General features: G+C 41.8%; 1 protein-coding gene across 1 annotated transcript in view; it reads right to left on the bottom strand.

The window, feature by feature from the left end:
- Positions 1-5,479: 5,479 nt before the first annotated feature.
- The window catches only part of LOC117558384 (obscurin-like), a 64,445-nt gene continuing 46,844 nt past the window's right edge, over positions 5,480-23,080 (bottom strand). Inside the window, 30 exon segments of the mRNA XM_034234555.1 lie at positions 5,480-8,329; positions 9,057-9,099; positions 9,249-9,342; positions 9,515-9,644; positions 9,755-9,857; positions 9,982-10,149; positions 10,281-10,394; positions 11,518-11,695; positions 11,810-11,968; positions 12,071-12,235; positions 12,364-12,480; positions 12,619-12,778; positions 12,873-13,043; positions 13,127-13,203; positions 13,280-13,480; positions 13,848-13,987; positions 14,699-14,755; positions 15,611-15,709; positions 15,986-16,038; positions 16,148-16,181; positions 16,342-16,560; positions 16,663-16,761; positions 16,847-16,879; positions 17,007-17,204; positions 17,548-17,669; positions 17,785-17,866; positions 18,127-18,408; positions 18,698-20,011; positions 22,307-22,336; positions 22,601-22,891. Of these exon segments, the coding sequence (XP_034090446.1) occupies positions 7,237-8,329; positions 9,057-9,099; positions 9,249-9,342; positions 9,515-9,644; positions 9,755-9,857; positions 9,982-10,149; positions 10,281-10,394; positions 11,518-11,695; positions 11,810-11,968; positions 12,071-12,235; positions 12,364-12,480; positions 12,619-12,778; positions 12,873-13,043; positions 13,127-13,203; positions 13,280-13,480; positions 13,848-13,987; positions 14,699-14,755; positions 15,611-15,709; positions 15,986-16,038; positions 16,148-16,181; positions 16,342-16,560; positions 16,663-16,761; positions 16,847-16,879; positions 17,007-17,204; positions 17,548-17,669; positions 17,785-17,866; positions 18,127-18,408; positions 18,698-20,011; positions 22,307-22,336; positions 22,601-22,891 (6,026 nt within the window). The 3' untranslated portion in view covers positions 5,480-7,236.

The following is a 23,080-nucleotide window of genomic DNA, read 5'->3' as shown; positions in this document are numbered from 1 at the left end:
AAGCAGAAGAACATCTTGAATGGGATCATGTCTTTGAACAGCTGATGGAGGAGTTTGGGAAAACAAAGACTTCCTACGAGACTCAGCTCGAGGAGCAGCAGCAGGCAAATAAAAAGCTTGTGGACAATCTGAGCGAGGCTGTGCAGAAGATGGAGCGTAATTGCATCCACTTGGAGGAGGACAGGTTGACCGTCCTGCGGGACAAAGAAAGGCTGAAATATAATCAGCAGATGGAGAAGGAGGAGTGGCAGGAAACAGAGAGCTACTTAAAGTCTCAGATTGAGTGCCAAACCCTCAAAAAGAAGGAGAAGAAGAAGTGGTTCAAGTGGCAAGGGAACAGGCCAACCCTCCGTCAGGACTCAACAAACATGTCGCACAATCTGCGAAAGAAAGAGCAGAAGTGGAAGAGCTGTAAGTCGACCCTCCTTCAGGCCTCACTGAGGCTTGAAAGGAATCTGCAGGAGCGGGAGCAAGTGTGGCAAGAGGAGAAATCCACCCTGCTTCAAAGCACAGACTGGCTGAAAAACCATCTGCAGGCGAAAGAGCAAGAGTGGCAGAAAGCAGAATCCTCCTTGAAGTCCCAGCTGACGGACCTTCAGAGTCTGAACTCCAAGAAGAAGAAGGAGAAGACCCCGGTTCAAGGGCTTCTTCTAAAACCCTGCTCCGAGTGTTTGCGCATGGGTCTGTAAGGCCACAGCAACACCTTAAGCTTTAATAAAACTGCTAAAAGCATGTTAGGTTTATCTGTCGGTTGTTGTTAAACATACTTTTTTTTTTCAAGTGCTTTTTTAAAATTATAAATCAGAGTAAAAGCATTGAACTGAACAAAAGTAGACACAACTTTTCAAGAGTTTATGTTTTATGATTTTATGTTTTCAAGATTTTATGCAAATATAAGGATTTTTGTCTCACGACACATTTTGGTCATCTGAAGAAAAACAAATGTAAAACACTTGGCTTCTTACTTTACAGGCCAAGAAAGGTTCATAACCTCATTCAATTCAATTAAAAAAATACAACTTTTTGAAATACAACAAAAATAGATTTAAAGTGTTACGTTTTTAGTTAGCTAACGGGGATCCATGTTATATGTAAATATAGGTAGTTATTAAACAAAAACATAGATATTTTAAACAGTAAAGCGCACTTAATTCACAAATTGGTAAGATTAGACCATCTTAAAGGAGACCTATCATGCTATATTTGAATAATATATTGTAGGGCCATACCTATATAAGGTATATTTATACGTTTTCTTTTTCAAAATACCAAACAGATCATGCATTTTAGCCATGCCTCATTTTGCTCTACTCCACCCCTGTCTTTGCATGCTGCAGCTGACCACGCCCCCCTGCAAAGGAGGGGGCAGAGTTACGAGCGTCATGTTACCATGCTGTTACCATGCTACGGCAACCTCTCATTCCCCTGATTGGTGGAGAGTTGGCCATATAGGCGGTGCTCCTCGTCACTGACGTCAGACTATTTTCAAATCTGTATCAGTCATATCAGATCCGTTAAAGCCCCGTTTTTACAGATTTTGGGTATGGAGGAAAAGAGAGAGGGTTGTGTTTTCTGACACAGTTTGGTGAGTTCCGTGACACACCGGGGGGGACACATATTCATGTATACAAGACGTACAAAGGTGCATTTTGCATGATAGGTCCCCTTTAAATCAAATAAACCGAAAACACTGATATCATTGGATGCTGTAGTAATAATATTTGTCGTTTGAACAGTACAAAAAAAGTTGTTATTAATAAACAAGAATACAGTTTGAAAGGGGAGTGATTTGTAAAATAACCATAAAGAAAAAGAAAATCTACTTACAGTTCTGTTTCATATGGGTGTTGAGAGATGTATCCATAGATTTCCTAATGTTGCTCTCAAAGTGCACCAGATTGATGCTTTTATCTTCAATATAAAAAAATAAAAAGTCTTCCCTGGGGTGCATGCCCCCGGACCCCCCTAGAGGAGGTGAGGTCCCCCCCCACTTAAATCATGTTCAAATGGATAGGAAACTAAATACAGTTGCACACATCTTGGTTGCGTTCCAATAGTCCATTTAGCTTAGGAACCTTCCTAACCAAGTGAAATGACCCGGAAGTCCCTCAGTGGCAGCCATGATAAGTGCCGTTCCAATTCTCCAAATGAAAGGAAAGGAGGTTTCAAACTTCCTTTATAACCTCCTTTAGCTTAGGAACCACTGGACCTCCCTAACCGAAAGGAGAGGAGAAAATGCTGCCCCACAATGCCTTGCAGCCGCAGCATTTGCCGTCACTCAACAGTCGGCAGTTCACGGAAACAACCAACTATGACCGAGAAATTATATCATGAAAGTTACGGTGCTTATTAAGCATTTTAAAACGTATGTGGTAAGTTGCCAAAGTGCTTTGTTTTGAACGTTCATCAGTATTATAATCAAAGAGAAATATGAACGTTAGTTTTTACTGAAATGATCAAATAAAGTCAACATCTCACAGTCTTTACTGAGCTGTGTGGAGTTTGTTCAACTTTTAAAAGATGTTTGAATGGTGATATACACAGTGATAGATGTTAAGGACTAACGTCTATAATAAATACATTTGTATTGATTTTAAGATATTTTCATAGTTCATACAATCATACGTATTGGGATCATTTGTATTAATGTGGACCGGAGGGAGAGGGTGACGAGCATAAGTTTCACTTTCCTTTTTATTTCAATTCCAACTTTGGTCATGAAGAATATGTTTCTCTGTTGTCCACGTTCATAAAGCATAAAGCAATAGCATCAGAGCACGGTGCAGAGTCTCTAGATGAGTTTACAGTAGTCCCTCGTTCTTATTAAACATCCATGTTGTAGTCCGCTGTATAGAAAACTAGTTTCCATAGTTTCCCCACAGCAGCAGACGCACATTCATGACGTCCGCTGGCGCATCATAAACACGTCGGATAGTGAAAGTGCATTCGGATTCTCTAAAGTACCGCAGTCTCTTCTCCTAAGTCCTTTTGAATTCTCCTATCCACTATCCCTTAACCCAGGGGTGCCCAACCAGTCGATCGCGATCGACCGGTCGATCGCGGGGAGATTCCCAGTCGATCGCGAGATCTGTCTAAAAATAGAACAACAATATTCTGTTTTATCGTTAATGTCCTATAACATAATCTTCCCGTGCCAGAATAATGCACTTGAACGCATCAAAGCTTTGTGATTGGCCGGCTAGACCCTGTGTCGGGGCGTGGCTGGTCGGCAGTGGGCAGTGCACTATTTCGCTGACGTTGTCCAACGTGTCCGTGTCAACAGGAGTGACAGTCCGCACACACACAGGGCCGCAATTATGGCAGAAGCAAAAAAGCCCAAAATATATAATTTTCACTCCGAGTGGGAGGATGATTATTGTTGTATCTATTCCAATTCAAAGTCCATCTGTCTCATCTGCAATGCGAGCGTGGCTTTATCGAAGAAGGGTAATTTTCTAATTTAGGAGCGGCATTTCAAAACAGTGCACAAACGCTACGAGACGGAAAGGACAGCTAAATGCACAGCAGTCCATTTTCACCCGGCCCAACAACAAGAGCAAGGCTGCTACCATAGCATCTTATCGTGTCAGTCACGTTCTTGAGAAACACATGAAGTCTTTCAAAGACGGCGAAGTTGTGAAAGAAGCATTCCTGGAGGCTGCCGACGCGCTTTTGGGGGACAGTAAAAAATAACAGTAGCATTTCAACAGGTTTTTGATATAATAAAAACTCAAGTTAGATACCGTTATTAATCAGCTGTAAGTTTTAGTTTGTTTGAACTTATTCATTATAATTATTGTACAAAATAGTATAAGAATGCAAACTTAAATTGATTATAGTCTATTATCAATTCAGGTTAAGAAACTAGTGTTGCTGGCATCCTATTTTAAAGGCATTTATTTTTATAATCTACTAAAATGCAACAAAAAAAGGGTTTGATTCTATTAATGTTGTCTTTTTTATTGCACTTTGGCAGCAGATTCCTGTGTAGCTTCAGATCTGAGTTATTAATAAGCCTAATTTATACTTTTGTAGCAACACTATTTTTATATAATGGCAAAGAAAGGGTTCAGAGTCTTTTCTTTTTCCCTGTGTCATATGTGGCAGCACTGTTCAATGTTTCTTGAAAACATTACCCACTGTAGTGTGACGTGTGAATAAACTCCAACTCTGTATCAACAACACTGTTGTGTAGCTTCAGTTAAATACTTGTATGTGTGTAGATTAGAAAGAGGTAAGATAAAGGATCTGCAGTATTTTATGAAGTATTAATCGTACAAAGTTCAGTTTTATACAAGTAGAAGTGTGTATTTACCTGGTAGTAGGCTGTCAGTAACTACGCCTCTCTATTTGGACTGGTAGATCTCGGCAGACTGGCAACTTTAAAAGTAGCTCTCGGTTAAAAAAAGGTTGGGCACCCCTGCCTTAACCCCATGACGTTTCACTCAGAGGTCAAGGAATAGGAGATAGGGTTAGAATTTAGGAGCTGATTTTGGATTATCGGAACGCAACCCTTGTGTCCATATCTTTCTGTTTTGGTGGTCATGCCACAACCGTGCACGCACGAGTCATAGTAAGTGTAAGTGTCTGCATTTGGCGCCAGCTAAAATCTTGCCTAGGGCAGCAAATTGGTCAGGGCCGGCCCTGGCTGTCCACATTTGTTTTTGGTCACAAAGCAGCCAGCAGCGGCTGCCATTCACGTCACTGTCTATCACTGTAACAGGTAAACCCATTGTTCTAAAGCAGTGTTTCTCAAACTTTTTCATACCAAGGACCACTTAACCAATAAAAAAACACTCGCGGACCACCTAACTCCACAAATATCCAAAAACACATCGTTTTTTACAAATCGCTTGAAAATGGTACAAACAAGTGGCCACATGTGTGATGAAGGTGTTTATCTGGGCTATATACCTATATATGAAACTTAAGCTCGCTCCATTGCGGCGATATTCCCGCGAGAGTGCGGAAAACTTAAATGTATTTATTTCAAATGTGACATTTTACCAATATACTCACGGACCACTAGGGGGCGCTCACGGACCACCAGTGGTCCGCGGACCACACTTTGAGAAGCACTGTTCTAAAGGCAGGTACTTGACTTTAAATGTTAAAGTCAAGTAGGCCTACTATACCATACCATACTACATAACTGGTGTTATGTCTATGGTGTCATTTTAAACTTTAAAATGACACCATAAACATAACACCAGTTATGTAGTATGGTATGTCGATAAATAGGAAAAAAAGTAATAGTATGTAGCCTATGTTGAAAAAAAAAAGTAATAGTATTTCTCAACTTCTACTATTTAGAGAACCTGGGGACAACCTGATGAACCATCTGTAGTTTGGTATGTTTTTTCCAAAGATTCCAATAATCCAAATTACTTCAGTATTCATTTTACGTATACTTACGTTTTTAGTTCCGTTGAAACGTAAATGTTGTGTGCTATTTATTGTGAAAGAAACTGGCCATGGCTATTATTTGCAATACATATATTTATTAACACTGAATATTCAAACATCTTTCAAAAAACTACACATGTACAGTATAAGCATTACAATCTGTTAGTCCATTAATACATAATATTATACTTGTAACTTTCTAGAATACCTTTAAGAAACAACGCAAACACCACACATCTTTAAGTTCCTGTTTTCTAGTCATTTTTTAAATTGGCAAGGTAGTAAATTATGTGAGCTCAAGTACTTTGCATAAACATTTTCTCTCAATCAAATACATCATTACAGCTTTTGTTACTCTAGATAAACACGTGTGCTTTGCAAAGACAAATACATGCAGTCACTCATCTAAATATCTGTCACCCACATATGAATGTCCCTGTTATATCTGTAAAATGACAGGTAATGGCACTGCATTAAGAGGCACAAAAAAAATCACCATTCACTTATTGATAGAAACATATGTCTCGCGCTATAGTAAATGACATGAGTGTAGTCAAACACAGAGATCGGATGTGAAACAGGTTCACCATCAAATAGATGTTCATGTATAAATGCCATATTTGAAGAAGCTGCTCACCAACAATTAAGGCACAAACAACCAAAGTAGAGCGTATGTGTGACTTTGCCACACTGACTCACTTGACAGCACATTTGATTAAACTTAAACAGTCCATGGAGCAAAACGGTCGACACAGTTCGGTTGTAAATAGCAGATCATCAGTGTTGCACATTTAAATATACTTATAGCAATACTGAACGAGAGACTGGCCTCACTAGTAGACGTTAACTCCAGGAATCTAAGGCACTGTGTGAGTGCAAAAGGCAACATTTTCGAAAGGTACAAAAGTAAAACTGAAATCAAATCTATATACCTTAATATAATGTATCTGTTTGTGTATATAGCAGGAGTCATCACAAGGGATAATGTCTGGATCAGTAGATATTGGTGGGTCAAGGATCATGATTTCATGAAGGCATGGATGTTTAGTACGGGCCTACCACCAAGTGAAGTAAATCCACTACAAAGAGAGAACAGACTAACACCATTTTGTCAAAGGGCAAGACAACAACATAGAGACAAAATGACCACCAAGAGACTCAAAGCAAGCTCAATAAGTGTCAAAACAACAAAAGAAAGATATAACAAAAAGACCAAAACAATTACAAAGTAGATTGAAACTACAAAAAGACATAAAATCATACAAAGACAAAAAAAAGAGACACTACATGACCACGTAAATACACAAAACAACTACAAAGAGATACAACTAGAGGCTTTTTATTTACCCTTAAAATAATAGGCTAAATGGAGTGTCTTGCTCGTATTTAGGACAGGTGGTGGTGCCCATTTGTCTCATGATCCGCCCGTACTCGAAGCTGGGTTTGAGTGAACATTATGTATTTTTGTAAAATAAAATGTAACTCAGCAAAAGTCAGTCAAACCTTAATTTCCTTTTCTGTCTCCCCACCATGTTATACAACGCATACTGCATGAGTGAATATGCAGGTGTAACAAAGCAGTTTGGGTTGAAACATGCTTACAGTGACATTTTCTTATTCGCCTAGTCTAAAGAGACCATCTGACTCTAGCCATTTGTCGAGAAAAAGACTCAAGAAGATGAGTCTTCTTTCTTTCTAGGCAACGTCCAAATGGAATGGTTTGTTATATGCAGCTAATATTCTTTAGGATATGTCTTATCACCATGTACGTAGAAATGTCCCCATTTAAGACTAAGAGGGTGTGTGGTACCAAATTAAAACTGTTTGCTTCTACTGGTTCTGATAAAGGTTATCACTTATTTGCAGAGTGACAGGGTTGCCCACTGAAGTGTAGCCATAGGTCTGAGTTGACACTTTGGTTTTAAAGCTTTGCTGCCCGCCCTCGACCCGCTGCACCTCGGAGCAGTACGAAGGCTTCACCTCCAGCTTAGCGTGGCTCACTTGGATGGGGACGTGTCTTTCCGTCCTGGACCGGGCTCCGCTGGCTGGGGGGGCCGCAGGTGTGAAGAGGCTGCTGGAGAGATGCTCCCTGAAGCGGCCGAAGAAGCCGCTCCTCTGCCTCGGCCCCACGCCCGGCCGGCCCACGTTGAGGAGCACCGGCTGTCCCACCGCGGAGCCACCGATCTCCCTCTGCAGCACCGAGATCTCGCAGGGCTTCTCAGCAGCGGGGGTGCTGGTAGAGCCGTAGTTTTCACCTTCTTCTGGCACGTAATCCTCCAAGTCTTCCAGAGTCAGAACACGGCCTCCTTGTGTCAGGATCTTAGGCTCTTGCTTACCGAGAGAGTTATCATCTTCATCATCGGGCTCAAAGATGACAGTTTGATCATCGTCCATGTCCTCGCTGTCCTCTCCTGCTTGAGTGAGGATGGATGAGAGCTCATGGGGGTCTCCAGAGACAGCATCCGGGGAAACGCTCCCCTCCTCTTCCTCCCAGGAGAGCGGAGAGCTGCTGACGTCTCCCTGCAGCTGAGCCTGCTCCAGCAGCTTGTTGTTGGAGTTGTTGGTGTTGGGGTTTCTCTCAGGTGGAGACCTCTTGGCTCTTAAAGGAGTCGATGAGCGTTCAGACGTTGCCGGGGAGACGCCTCTCCTCCTCGACACCCTGGGAGATTTATTGACTTTATACTCGATGACCTCCTCGACCTCCACCCACCTGCTCTCCATGGCTCTGGCTTCAGCGCCTTCGTGTTGAGTAACATAGAGGGTGGGGATGGTGGTCTTTCTCTGAGTGGACATCCTCTTCGGCCTGGCTGTGGGGGGCTCTGGGGTGGAAGTCTCGGAGCGGTGGGCTCCAGCAAGAGTCAAGCCGGGGGACTTGTGTCGCCTCATACGTGGGTTCTTCACCACAGTGGTTATAGTCTCCTCACTGGAGAAGAGAAACAACATTTTAGAGCGCAAGACAAAGAGGTGGAGGGCTTACATGGACCTGAACACATTTAAAAAGGGAGTAAACATTAAACACGAATGCTCAGTGTTGCAGAGTAAGCAAGCCATTTAAAGGTTGCCAGAGCTGTGTTTACATTTCAAGACAGACATTAAAATAATTTGTAGAAGAGACAAAAGCAACCAGTTAGAGTGAACATGAGATATGAATCTAACTAGGATAGGCTGACTCCAAGAACTAGTAAGCACTTCCCATAAGCATCAGCAATACAGTTGCCGGTTTAAGGAGACAGCACCCTGGTGAAGACAGCCCATCCTTTCTATCATCATTGTGAGAGAATCCCCTGCACTCAGGCTTTAAATACTACACCGCAATGCACACACCTACAGAAGCAGATAGACATACAGCAGAGCTCTAAAAGCATTCTATCTCTTAGCAAGCAATATCTAAACAGCAAGGCCAAGAATAAAACATTCAGTGCATCTGTATCTCTAAAAGAGCAACTGCAGAGGATAATCTGTCCTGAAACAATCATCCCTGAACATTCTTGATGGTGACAAATTATCCCACAGTTAGTTATGAAACCTTTTATAGTCTAGGTTTAATTTGGTTTTATATTTAAAAGGACATGTAAAGCACAGATGATCAGATCAGATCTAGGCAAGAGACATGTAAGGCACAAAATAATTTGTATGTGGTTCACACTCACATGATGATGGTTTTCCTTGGTATTCTCGTCTCCTGCTCAGTGACTATGGGAGGAAACAGAATAGATTAGTTTAACAACATAGGTACAATACTCTTAAAGTATAAGTTACATCAACTGATTATGTCTTTAAACCCGCATGAAAACCATGTTTTGCTCCAGCTCCGGGTGTGAGGATGTAGTCAGTGTCCTTACCTTCAATAGTGATGGCCTGTTCAGAAGAGCGGGCCACAGCAGAGGGAGGAGCCAAATCAGCAGAACACTTAGCATTGCCCAGACGGTTGGACAACTGGCAAAAGCAGAACATATATTGTTAATCTTAAATGCCTGTTGGTTGTTTATCAACTGGCTAAGAGTCAACAGAATGTTTGCATAGAGGCAATGTTTATACTTTCCCTATATCTATCAGTTTGAATATCACATGGTTTTCTTGCAAGTTTGCTATTTTTATGCCAACCAACCTCGCACTCGTAGTGTCCCAGGTCTCTCTCTGTCAGGTTTTTGATGACCAAAACCAGAACCCCACTGCGGAGCTCGCTGTAGGTCTGATACTTCTGCTGGTCAGTCAGAAGCCTGCTGTCCTTGAACCATCTTCACGGATAACACAGGTAGAGAGGAGAAATAAAGGTTAACACACACAAGGCAACAGATGTTACAAGGGACCTTTTGAATTTACTTTGAATATTCTGAAGATTTCAAACCTGATCTTGGGGTTGGGGGCGCTCTGTATGACACAGGTGAACTGAGTGTCCTCACCAGCAACAAATGTAGCATTCCTCATTGTATTCACAAAGCGAGGAGGCACTGCAAGAAATATATCCAAATATAATACACGTTTCAATAACATGATCTACTAAATATAAATAAGCTTCACTTCAATTTTGGTGAAGCACCGTGTGACTGATATTTTCCGTGATAAATCCCTTACCCTGGACAGTGACCTTGCCGAGAGTGCTGGCATTGCCGGCTGAGCTTGTGGCAAAGCACATGTACTGTCCAGAATCATCTGCGCTCATGTTGTCCAAGATCAGCGTGCAGGAACCGTCAGGGTCCTCGATGATGATGTGGTGAGGGTCTGCCTCCACAGCACGCCCATCTGCATCCAACAAGTAAACCATGAAACACCTTTGGCTTCAGATAATGTTTGTATACAGTAATTAGTCTGTCACTCAATGCAAAGTAGCATTACTCTCATTTTGAGCAAATGACCGATTAAAAATGGCGTACCCTTGTACCACGTGACCGTAGGTTTGGGGACTCCAGTGACTTTGCAGGCCAGCTTTACAGTCTGACCGAGCTCTGCTGTGCAATTAGCCAGGATTTCATCAAAGTCAGGACGACCTGTAAAAGGAGATTAATAAAGAAAGTCAGTGTTAGAAAGTGGGAGAATGCTGAAATATATTCTGCGTGATGAGTGCGGCTGCATCCACACTGTAGGGGAAACTTCTGTGTAGCAATGCAATGGGAGTCACCGACTCAGGAAGGAGACACGGTAGAGCAGGAGCTTCGATGTCAAACACTGATGATTTATTTGGAGTTTCGGCCGGAGAGTTCACATCACAAGTCACGGTCTGACTGCACGGGTGGATTGCCACGTCAATTCTGGAGCGCCTCTCTCTCGTTAGCCCATTTAACTAGTTTCACAGAGAGTAATCAACATATTTTGATAAGATAGTTTAACCAGTTGGGCACACTGAGTTACTTGCGTCCGTCATTTATGGCCTCGAATATGTCATACCTTGGAGTCCACAAACAACAAAGAAGGAAATGTCCCAGTGCACCCACAACAACAGACCATCTGTGACCTAGTGTTGACCGGTCACAGAATGGGAACAATTACATTATGGCTGAAGCAGCCTATGTCCTTAAAGGAGATAAACAGACGTCAGGGTTGGTCATGTACGTCATATCTAGGAGTCTAGGACAATTATTTCCCTAACACACACTAGTATCTTTTTCTTTTAAAAACACGCACATTTTGCTACATTACGTCGTCATCTAGCATCAACTTTACTACAGGGTTTTCAAACCCCTTAATCAGAGACTTGTTAAAAATGCAGGTGACCCCGTTTTAGTTTGACAACTCTGGCATTGTATTTTAGTTTGGACAGGCGTGAACAGAAAACACCCATGAGACCTTCTTGATTTGTTCTGTCCCCATCACAGGATCCTTGTCCCGAAACAAACAAATTCTCATTCGTTATATTTGGTAACAGTTCCACCTCATCACTGGTCCAAACAAAGACATCTTTGGTCTTACCACTTTCACCACTGCTATTCTCACAGCGTCTACAACTAAACAACCATTTGGTAAGTTGACGGTCTGCTTCATGTTTATGTACGCCTATTGTACATGAATGATTTTGTGATGTACGTTCTCAGGTGTGTGAGCTAAAACACTTGTGTGCACAAAGGATGTTTGTTATTAGTGTGAATGTATCCTTGGACTGTGTGTTGCACTTACTCCACGCAGGGGTGCTGTATCGCTGCTGCAGTTCTCTGAAGTCTCTCAGCCATGAGTTCTTGATGTTAACAGTTCGGGCCTGCAGGGTGTATTTCCTCACAGAGTCCTCGCGCTCATGCCAGATCTCAAAGGCACGGTCATCACCCTCCACTATCTCATTCACATCAATGTTATTCAACTGAAACAAGACGAATAATACAGAAAACATTATTGAGGCAGGTGATCAGTAAGTTAACAATTCTGAATTAAGTCTAAAATAGGAAAAGAGGAGTGATTAAATTAAAAGTGTCACCTTCATCATGTTCTTAAAGACATATGCTTGTGTATTTGTGTTGCTGTCTCTCTTGGGTTTGCAGATTATACAGTAGTTCTTAAACAGGAAGACGTGGCGGTGATGACCTCTAGAGGACGTCCTTATTCCAGGAGCGCCTTCCCACACTTGGAAGGGTCCCTGGTTTTAAAAGGGGAAAACATTTAAAAACAAAAACAATCAGACAAACTTAATCCTGCCCAAGATCACTTTACTCAGGGAAGCCACAGCAACTCCGCCTACCTGTCTTATCGGCTCTCCTAATACTTCCAGTGTGGCAGGATAGTTCTCGATCATGCCGACATGATGGGTATTCTCAGAGCGCTGAGGGAGTGCAGACACCATGGCATACGCTTCTTCCAGGAGGCAGCAGTTCTGGCCATTCTTTGCCTTGTTTCTGATGAGCTCCTGGAGATGTTGATGGAGAGATTTCAATAAAACTGCAGTGACAGTAACACAGGTCTAAAACCAAATGATCTACACTTGCATGGGATGTATTCCTAACTCTCATGCATATCGTGTGTCAAAGCTGTCACCTTGAGGACCGCCTTGTACTTCTGTACCCTGTCCAGTGGGTGCTGGAGGCTGGCGTTGATGCTGCGTACAGGGGGGTCTGCAGGGTCTGCACTGGCTTGCACTTTGTCTGTGTACTCCTACAATGTCATGAAAGGAAGATTTTTAAATGTATGTAGTTATACGGGTCCATAGTCACCCTAATGACTAAAACAATCAGATTGATTTTGATGGGTTGAACTAACAAAAATTAGAAAGAAAAAAGAAACTAGTGTTACCTTGAAGAAGCGGTGAACGGCCTTGTCACTGACAGCCGACTCAGCCTTACTCTGACCAAGAAGATACTGAAGATACTTCTCAAAGCCCTCCTTGTTCTTCAGGAAGCACATGGCTACGTCATCATCTGTTTCACAGTCATTTAACTTTGGGAGGAATGCCCTAAAAGCAAAATATTCGGGAATGCATTAAACATTTTAGACAGGAGATTTTCTTTACTTTCTTCCTAAAAAATATCATTAAGCGTTGAGCTCACCTGCTGTGGAAAGACTGGATATCATCAATGTTCCTGAATATGGCTTCCTTCTGGCTGCTGACATCAGGCGGTGCATCAGGGCTGTCTGCGTGCTTCACGTGATGGGAGGTGAAGAAGTCGACCTCTTTCACAAACTGTGATTCACTGTTTATCAGGTCTTGGATCAGTTGGCTAGGGACATGAAATATTAGTTTGTTATAATACATCATATAAATGTATTGTTCGATAAGTGAGTTTAGACTTGCTTTACTTACAATAATTTCCTCTTGTATTCACCCTCAGTCACCTCCTCATCATTATTCTCTGGAAGGTCACTCGGATCAGCAGATAGCTGTGGGAACACACATTTATAACTTTACAAATGTTCAGAGTTTGACAATGAATTCATTTTTTTTTTGTAAACCTACTTTGAGTTTCTTGTCCAGGTAGGCAGGTGAGACCCAGCCTTGGCGCGAGGGTGTAGTTTTGGTGGGTTTGGTCCGGACTAACCACTTGAGAGGATGAGCTGAGTCCAAAACCTCAACATACTGTCCCTCCTTCAGAGAGATGGCTTCTTTGTTTGATATGGTGGGGTTGTAGTCAGCCGTTGCGACATATATGTCAAACATCTGTAAAAATATGCATTTTAATGACAGCACACATTATATTAAAGCTGCATATTCCAATCCTGACAGACTATTTCAATACCACATCCATAACTTAAGAGTGTTTTATGAATATCTTTGACCAATAAATATATTTTATTTGGGGGGCGCCTTTCATAGCACCCAAGGACACCTTACAGGGCATAGGGGCAATATAGGGAACAATTAAAACAGTGGATTTAGTGAAATATCAGCCGGGGTAAAACAAGACAAACAGGAAATGGACTACAGAAGGACACAGGGTACAGTTTATGATGAGAATGCCAGTTTGAACAGGTGGGTTTTGAGTTGATACTGATATTACATCACAGTGATTCTTTCTATATCTCACCTCTCCCCTGGCATCCCCCTCATCAGACTCAGAGGAGGAGTCAGCGATGAGAGAGGGAGGACGAGAGCGGCCGTGATGAGGTGAAGGAGAAGGAGTCTTGGTCTCATCATCACTGTCAGCACCTGGTACGCGTAATGAAGCTGGGGCAATCAGAAGAAGACAGGTCAATTGAAGAAAAAAAAGGAGAGTTTACCATTAAAACAACCTATCTTTTAACCGTAATATGTCACTGTTATGTATCATGATTATCATGCTGTACCTTCTTGCTCTCAATGAAGATACTTGTTTTTGTCTTGAATTTAGAATCAGTTATTGGTGGCCAGTGTTTCAGAGCCTGACAGAGGCTGGACCTTCATCTCAAGGTCACATTTAAAGCATTGTGTGACTCTTTACTGGCATCTACTGGTGCTTTACTTACTTGGTAGTGCCCATCAAAACATATTGAGTCTTTACCCCTTTCGATCATTTTATATATTGGTTTAAATTAATGAAAAAAGTGGGATGTAGAGAGAATACGAATAAATTCCACAACAATAGTTTCATTCTTAATGCTTTGCTGTGTGTTAGTATTGTGAAAACATGCATACACAAGCTACATTACAGATAAAACGTATTATCTGAGCTCTACACATACAGGTCTGTCAGTGAGCATAGATTTCAGCTATAAGTTGGTGAGTCTTATATTCATATAAAGATCATTTAAATTAAATTGGAAATTTCAACAAATAAAATGTTGAAATAGCAAAAGAAGAAGTAGTTGCTCTTCATATATAATATATAAGACATCTGTATCCAAAACTCAATGGGAAGATGCATATTAATGATGAAGCTGAAGCACTTTGGATACATACTGGTAGCTTTGGGCCAAGATTTCATCCACTGGAGCACTTCGTGATTCTGTGAACTGTCTGAATAACAAATTAATGATTTGATGAGATTGTTTTGGGTTGCTAAATTAATGGATGTCAGGTGTTAAAGAGATTATGTTTGTATGAGGCAATAATAAGTCATATGCTCATGGATAGAGAACAGCATGCACAGGCGAGTAGAACAGCAACACCTCAAATGTAATGGAAAGTGAATGGCAAGTCAAGAATTGTAGTACTAACACATTCAGATTAAAAACGTTCAGAATTCTTGTATAATCAGAATAATTTCACTGAATTCAACCAAACTTAAGTATTCATTTGAATTCAACCAAGAATGTTGTTAATTAAACCATGTATCCAACTTAATTTGTGGATTACATGTATAACTTTAGCCTCTTTAGCGTTAGCAACTAGCAAAGCCATTCATGGCAGTTAGCAATTTTTCATTCTTTGACCTACAACATGTTATCTTGTCACAGTTAGTTTGCTGCACATATGATAAGAGCATAATAATGAATTCCACACTGAAAAAATAATCTGGGAATCTATTTCATCCCATTTGAACACATGTGTTGTGCATGCAGGTTGAGTGTTTACCTTTTACCTTTAAGTCTTGAGCTGAAACATTTTCCTGTGTTTTTTGTAAATATTCTAAGCCAAAAGGGGATTTTTTTTGTATGTATGCTTCATTTCATGCTATCTGATTACTTAAAGCCGTTATTCAAATAAGCTTTGTGATGTAAAAATGTGGTTTGTAGAAACACTTGAATCTGCTGTTTAGGCTAGCTCAAGTGAGATCTTTTATTTTTAAATCAGCTTTCTTGAAAGAAAAAAAAAACCTAGATATTGTATCCTTGCCTTGCTGCACATAATTCGTCCACAGCATACACTTACCTTGAGTCATCTTTGCCGATACCATTTCAGTGATCTGGGTTGTCAGTTTCATGAGGAATTCCTCTGTACCTACTTCACCTAGGTAGGACATTTTACTCTCTTAAGGCACACAAAAAGAGAGAAAACACCATAAATATTGCAGTATGTATTACTACAAATCATTTATGCTACTATATATATATATATATATATATATATATAGTAGCATAAATGATTTGTATATATATATATATATATATATATATATATATATATCAACTGTTTTATATATTTATATATTTTTATATATTTATATATTTATATATATATATATATATATAGGAGATGATATTACTATAAATATGAAATGCCAGTGTATAAGGGGATATGTCTCACCTTTTGCTTTGACAACCTCCTCTTCTGGAGGACTAACTGTGAATCCAAACACCCTGAAGAGAATTCAATGTTAGATTTTATTTTCATATAAACATGTATTTAAAATGTGCTGTATATAGAGTACATGTCTTTTTTAAGGTGCAATATGAAAAAATAACTTACTCTGAGAGTTTGGTCTCTTTCTTTGGTAGTGGTACTAGGGAAAAGGGGTATAAACACATAAATCCAGTTACAATCAAACCCAGAAAACAAACCAAGGAAGTAACACTTTTGTACTCTTGTGTGTTCTTGGTTAAGAATTTGCTCAAAAGTGAACGTATTTCTAGATAGTGCCAAAATAATTTAGTTTTCCTTACCATCATCGACCTCGAGGTGGGCCGTGCAGATGGACTGTCCCGCTCTATTGGTGGCAATGCAGGTGTAGGCGCCGGTGTACTCTGTGCCCACGTCCATCAAGATGAGGCTGTGCTGGCGTCCTGAGCTTGCTATTTTGTATCCCTTGGTGTCAGGCTTTATCCACAGGACGTCTTCCACTGACTCCTCCTTAAGCCAGGAGACCATTGGAGTGGGAGAGCCTGAAAAAGTAAAGGGAAAGGAGAGATCAACATTTTGGATGTCCCCAGATTACTGTAGGAGTTAAAATACTTTAAACCAAGCACACAATACATTAAACTAACCTTCTACTTTGACAGACAGAGTGATGCTGGCTCCATGTTTCACCTTCCTGTTGCTGAACCTTTCAATGAAGCGGGGCGGCACCAGGGGCACCTTGGGGTCTGTGACAAAAGCATGGTCATTTTAAAACGTACTATTATTGCCTAAAGCGCCTGTGTTACTACATGTAGGATAATTGCAAGTTACCTCTTTTATCTTGTGGCATCATTTCACCTGGACCTGTTGCAAAAGAAAATAAGTTTTGTATCTTGAAATGTCTTAACATTTGTTTTACTAAAGTCGTTTAAAAACAAAGTATCTTAGGCTTTTTGTGCATAGGCAACAATTCAGATGTGTGAGTACATACGCAGAACCATCAGGCGGGCAGAGGAGTATGCAGAACCAGCTGCGTTGCTGATGTAAGCAGAGTACTCTCCCATATCCTCTTTCTTCACCTCCAGGATCTCAACACCATGAACATCTCCCTCTGCTAGCAGCAGAATCCTGTCTGAAGGGCGCAGGGGCTGGCCATCTTTGAACCAGTATATTCTGGGTTTGGGGAAGCCTGGACGACAATATATGTATTTGAGAGAATTTTCTTTTGACATAATAACATTTCTGTAGGTTTACCTCATTAGTAGGACTAACTGGATCGAGTATCAGTGACAAAATGTAAATAGAATGTTTTATTACATTTGAAGGGTGGCAGTAGTAATATAACACCAACAATGTTATCAATCAACTCAAGTTTAAGTCAAGCTTGAAGTTGCTTTACACATAGAAGAATGATGCCTCACTTCCACACAGTGAGGCATACAGCTTATTATTTAAACACTGGAAATGTATCAGTGGCTGGTATCGGCGGACATCCAAAGCCCAGGTATTGGTATATTGTCTCGTAAACTCACCCTTTACTTTGAGCTGCAGCTTAGCAATAGGTGAACCTGGGCAGACATGAACATCATGAAGCTCGTCCACAACTTGTGGAAGCTGATCATCTTCAGCTACAGACTCAAATGTCTCAGTTTCCCTACACAAGGAGAGAAGAACAGTATACATATAGATTTCAGTATTTATCAATACCATAGAATATATTTATTTATTTTTGTCTTTACAGCATAAAACAACATTTAAAGTAAATTCACCTGGACATGTAGCCCTTGGCACTGATATAGGAAGATGTCTCAGTGGCATCAGCAGCAGTGTCATAATCTGAGCTGCAAGACACTGATGGAAAGATTGAAGTATAGTATTAATCAGTGATCAATAAAATCAGGGACAATGTGTGTGTGGAAACATGTAGTTGTGCAATTTTGAGTTTCAGACATTTTCTACAATCATTTTGGACCAATTTGGACAAGGGTTACTTTTGCAATGATGTCTCAATGTGAGGACACTTTTGAGTAGGATTTAACAAGCAAACGAAAACAGAGACATTGTCAATAGCGGTGTAAACGTTTGTGTGCACATCATGCAAGTTTACTCACTGTCAACCCTGAGCTCAGCCTTAGTGGCAGTGATGCCGCTGCTGTTTTCAGCTGTGCAACGATAGGCGCCCATGTCAGTGGGCAGCACGGTGGTGATGATGAGTTGGTGGCAGCCTTCCTGGTCTTCATTAATCATATAATGGTCATTCTCCTCCAGCAATTTACCGTCCTTGTACCAGCGAACGGTGGGAGGGGGCTTGCCAATCACAACACAGTCAAAGCTGACTGGATAACCGTCAGGAACATCCTGACTTTGTAGCTCAGTCAAGAAGACTGGGGCAGCTAGGTAGCAAAAGCAAATAGTCAGAGAATCAAAAAATACCTAAAAAGTACAGGTCAATTATGAACATCACTTTTATTTGGCAGATTCACAGAACTAACAGCTAAGGATGTGTATATGTGTCTAAGTAGTTAACTTTGTTGCCAATTAAATACAATATATACATGCATATGACATGCTACTTACAAATGTCTTCACAAAAATAAACATATTTGTATCACAATATTGATGATTTAGACTTAGAGTGTCTATTACAAATATATCTTGATCCAACAGCCATGTGTTTCTTACCCTGGGCTCCAGCCATAAACGCAACTGGCTGCCTTTCTTGTGTGGGGGTCTGTGTGCCATCTTGCATGTAGCCCATCTTTCTAATTCGCAGCTCCACTTTGAGAGGCCCAGCCTCCAGGATGCTGGTATCCACAGGAACCCCATGGATTGTAAACATCTCCTGAAACCTCTTTGAAGCAACCTCAGCCTCTGTCCGGGAGTCAAAACGAATGTAGATGTAACAGTCGTCCTCCCGGTAAGAGTGTGGATCTGGAGGACCCATATCTCCTTCATCTGCGCTGACAAATGATTCTTCCTCAACATTCGGAGGGAGACTTGATCGCAGCAGGCGGCACAGACGTTTGCTTGCCTGCCTCAGAGACTCATCCATCTCACTTCCTGAGGAGCTGTCCGGCTCGCTGTCGGCACTGTAGCCCACGGTCAGCGGCCGCCGCCCAGATGATTCTCTCTCCGTTCCTACTGTGACCTTACCACTGTGAGACGTGACTCCATACTTGTTGGTGACCTCACATGTGTAGACCCCAGTATCTTTTATGGTGATGGCGGTGATAACCAGTGAGCAAGTGCCATCATTGTAGATATCAATATGGTGGTGCTTGCCATCAGTCAGTGGTTCTCCATCCTTCAGCCAGCGCACCTTATCAGGTTTACCTTCTGCAATGCATTCTAGATGTATAGTGCCGTTAGGTTCTTTGGTCTGGTCTTTGAAGGCATCTTTAAAGACAGGGCGCATGTCCTTGCGGGCTTTGTAGCCCTTGAAGGCAGCTTGAATCTTAATGGCAGCATCTCTGAGTTCAGGCTCATCCTCTTTACTGATCTCCATGATCTCAGTCTCCTCTGTTGACACCTGTTTTGCATCTGTCTGCTGTATTATGGTTGTTTCCACCCTAGACTCCTGCACTGTCTGCTCTTCCATCTTGAAATGTGCAAAGAACTTCTCAGTAGTCAAAGTCTCTGTCTCATTGGTTGCTGTGACAGAAGTGCTGCTTTTCTTGAGGTAGGAGACAAGCGTTGAACCCCCAGAAACAGACTCATCCTCTGAGGTGGTGCTAATTTTGGACTCTACCTGCGTCTTAGACACAATGGCCAGCTCCTTCTCTTCTGATTTACTTTCCACTTTCTCTGACTTATTTTTACCACCTTTACCATCTTCCTCAGGTTGTTCAGTGATGGAGTCCAGAGTGGGTTCACGACTCATGCGGCGTTTCTTGGCCGATTCCTCCCACAGCTCATGAACATCACCTTCTTCAGCAGCTTCTGGAGGCAGACTGGGTTGTCCCATCATCTCAGCCTCAGTCTGTTTGGCTTCTACACCTATAACCACAATGAGATTTGTTTGTTACTATGTTGATAGTAACACAATTCATCTCCTCTGCACTCAAACTTGAAAATTCTTGATAGGTTTTTTTTATTTTTTTACTTGATTAATTATTTATTTATTTATTGTGATGCTATGAACTATTTATTGTGCAAATTGGAATGATCCAAATCTCTGCTCCTGGGTGTATCTGTGTGCTTTCTTCCTGCATGTTCCTGCCTGTGTACATGACAATGTGTAATCCGTAATGTGTACTCCTGCAGGACTCTACATTAGAGTCCTGCAGGAGTCACGAGGGAGGCAAAGAGGAGGCAAATCCTACTCTGATTGAGCTAAGTATCGCTGGTGTTTTCTTTTCTTTGGTTGTTTAGCCCCTCATGCTATAATCATGTGTATTTTCTCCATTCCTGTTTATGTGTCTTCTCGCAATTATCACTGGCCCCGTGTATCTCGTAATCGATATAACCGGCCTGCTCTCGTCTATCCCACATTCTCCACTGAGATCCAACATCTAGTTTCAGGCGGCCTGTGGAACTGCCAGTCAGCTGTTCCTAAGGCTGACTTCATCTCTGGCTACGCCTCCCTGCAGTCTCTGGATTTCCTTGCTCTCACTGAGACGTGGATTACTCCATCCAACACATCCACCCCAGCAGCTCTCTCCACAGCATATTCCTTCTCCCATACACCTAGACCCACTGGCAGAGGAGGTGGCACTGGTCTCCTGCTCTCTCCCAAATGGAGCTTTTCCCTCTTCAAGCTACCTAACTTCACTCCTTCCACCTTTGAATTCCATGCCGTCACTGTAACCCATCCTATACAATTAACCATTGTTGTTCTCTACCGTCCACCAGGCGCCTTGGGGGACTTCTTGGAGGAATTAAATCATCTCCTCTCACACATCCCTGAAACTGGCCCTCCCGCTGTACTTCTCGGAGACTTCAACCTCCAGACGGGGAAGATAGACGAACTAACATCTCTGTTAACCGCCTTTGCTTTCTCACTGTCTCCGTCCCCACCAACTCATAAAGCTGGCAATGTCCTTGATCTCATATTCTCAAGGAACTGCACTACTTCTAACCTCTCTGTAAACCCGCTCCACACATCCGATCACTTCTTCATTTCATTCTCTCTATCCCTTTCCAAACATAACAAACTAATCTCTTCCCATCCTGCACTTGTCCGCCGTAACCTTCGTTCCCTCTCCCCCTCTACCTTTGCCTCATCGGTGCTCTCAGCCCTCCCTTCCTCTGACTCGTTCCAACTCCTACCTCCAAACTCTGCTGCAGAAACTCTCCTCTCTACTCTCTCATCCTCTCTGGACTCTCTCTGTCCTCTCACATCTCGGCAGGCTCGTCAGTCCCCTCCTGCTCCCTGGCTAAATGATGCACTGCGTGCTAATAGAACCGTCCTTCGGGCAGCAGAGCGGAAATGGTGGAAATCCAAACACCGTGACGACCTCCTAACCTATCAGGCTCTCCTCTCCTCTTTCTCTGCTTCGATCTCTCAGGCAAAAAGCACTTTCTTTCAAGATAAGATCCAATCTTCCTATTCCAATCCCAAAAAACTATTTTCCATCTTCTCCTCCCTCCTGGACCCTCCCAAAGCCCCTTCCCCCTCCTCCCTTCTGTCAAGCGACTTTGTTAACCACTTTGAAAAAAAGGTTGATGATATTCGCTCTTCTTTTTCTGACTCACCTCTACTCACCAGACCCTCCTTTCACCCACACACTGACCTCCTTTTCCCCTCTCTCTCCAAGTGAGGTTCTTACCCTCATTACCTCTGCCCGCCCTACCACCTGTCCTCTGGACCCTATCCCTTCAAACCTCCTTCAGACTATCGCTCCTGATATTCTACCGTTTCTCACCCATTTCATCAACACTTCTCTAACTTCTGGTCACTTTCCAAACAGTCTCAAGGAGGCAAGAGTAAACCCTCTCCTAAAGAAACCCACTCTCAACCGTCAGAAAAGTTGAGTAGCACTTGAAATGTTTTTGCTCTATGAAGCCTGATGTACTTATATGATTCTGTTTTCTTCCAGTTTGTATTTTGTTGGTCGAACATACTTATTGTAAGTCGCTTTGGATAAAAGCGTCAGCTAAATGCAATGTAATGTAATGTAACATAAGCTGCTCATAACCAAATGCCCCTTGCGGGATTAATAAAGTTGTTGATTGATTGATTGATGTAGAAATTAAAGTCAGCACCCAACTTATTTGTGAGACCCTGTTAACATTTGACACATTTAAAATTGAGTTTAAGAAAGCCTACACACCATACACACAATGCCTTACCTGGGCAAACTGCTGGCTGGATTGGTACTTCTGTCAAACAATAAAAGGACAAAATAAACATGTTACAGCAAATTATAAAGCTTCTTAAGATTTCTCAACTGCTAATATGCCATTTACTGTAGTAGTAGTACAACATATAAAGCCAAAAAATACTTTCTGAGAAGGGTTTCAAGGTCAAGACTCAGGTATTTAGTTTAAAGGCAGTAGTTAAACTATGAATAATAAGCAAACAGCCCTGGCACACAAGCAAATGGAAGTACAGTTTCTCATAAACTAAACCACACATCCACTCACCAAGCTGCACAGTGTGTGGCATCTCAACAGGCTCTCCAATCCCAGCTCTGTTAGTGGCTGCCACTCTGAACCTGTAGCCACTCCCTGCTGTAAGATTTTCAACCACAAACTCTGTGTTAAACACAGGGTCAGAGTGACATGGGAGCCAGAGGGAACTGTCCACCAGACGCATCTCCACCCTGTATCCCAGAATGGGACTCCCTCCATCATGTAGAGGAGTGAACCAAGACAGGTTGACAGACTTTTCTGTCTTAGTGAGGACTTCTGGGTCCTCTGGAGGATCAGGTGCAGCTGTGAAAATGGAAAGAAGCAGGCATTAGATTAAACAATAATCAAGAACTACAGGGATCTCTATCTGGTATACTTTATTTTATAGTATCAAACTATCCGTCCATCCTGTTACATGTGGAGTTGCAACATAGAGTACATAACCAGAATACATATATAAAATAAGTAGCTGGAATAATAATAAGATCATGC

Source organism: Gymnodraco acuticeps, unplaced genomic scaffold (assembly GCF_902827175.1).
Source record: "Gymnodraco acuticeps unplaced genomic scaffold, fGymAcu1.1, whole genome shotgun sequence".
NCBI lineage: Eukaryota > Metazoa > Chordata > Actinopteri > Perciformes > Bathydraconidae > Gymnodraco > Gymnodraco acuticeps.
Note: the sequence above shows the minus strand (reverse complement) of the source record. Positions and strands in the feature narration are given on the sequence as shown.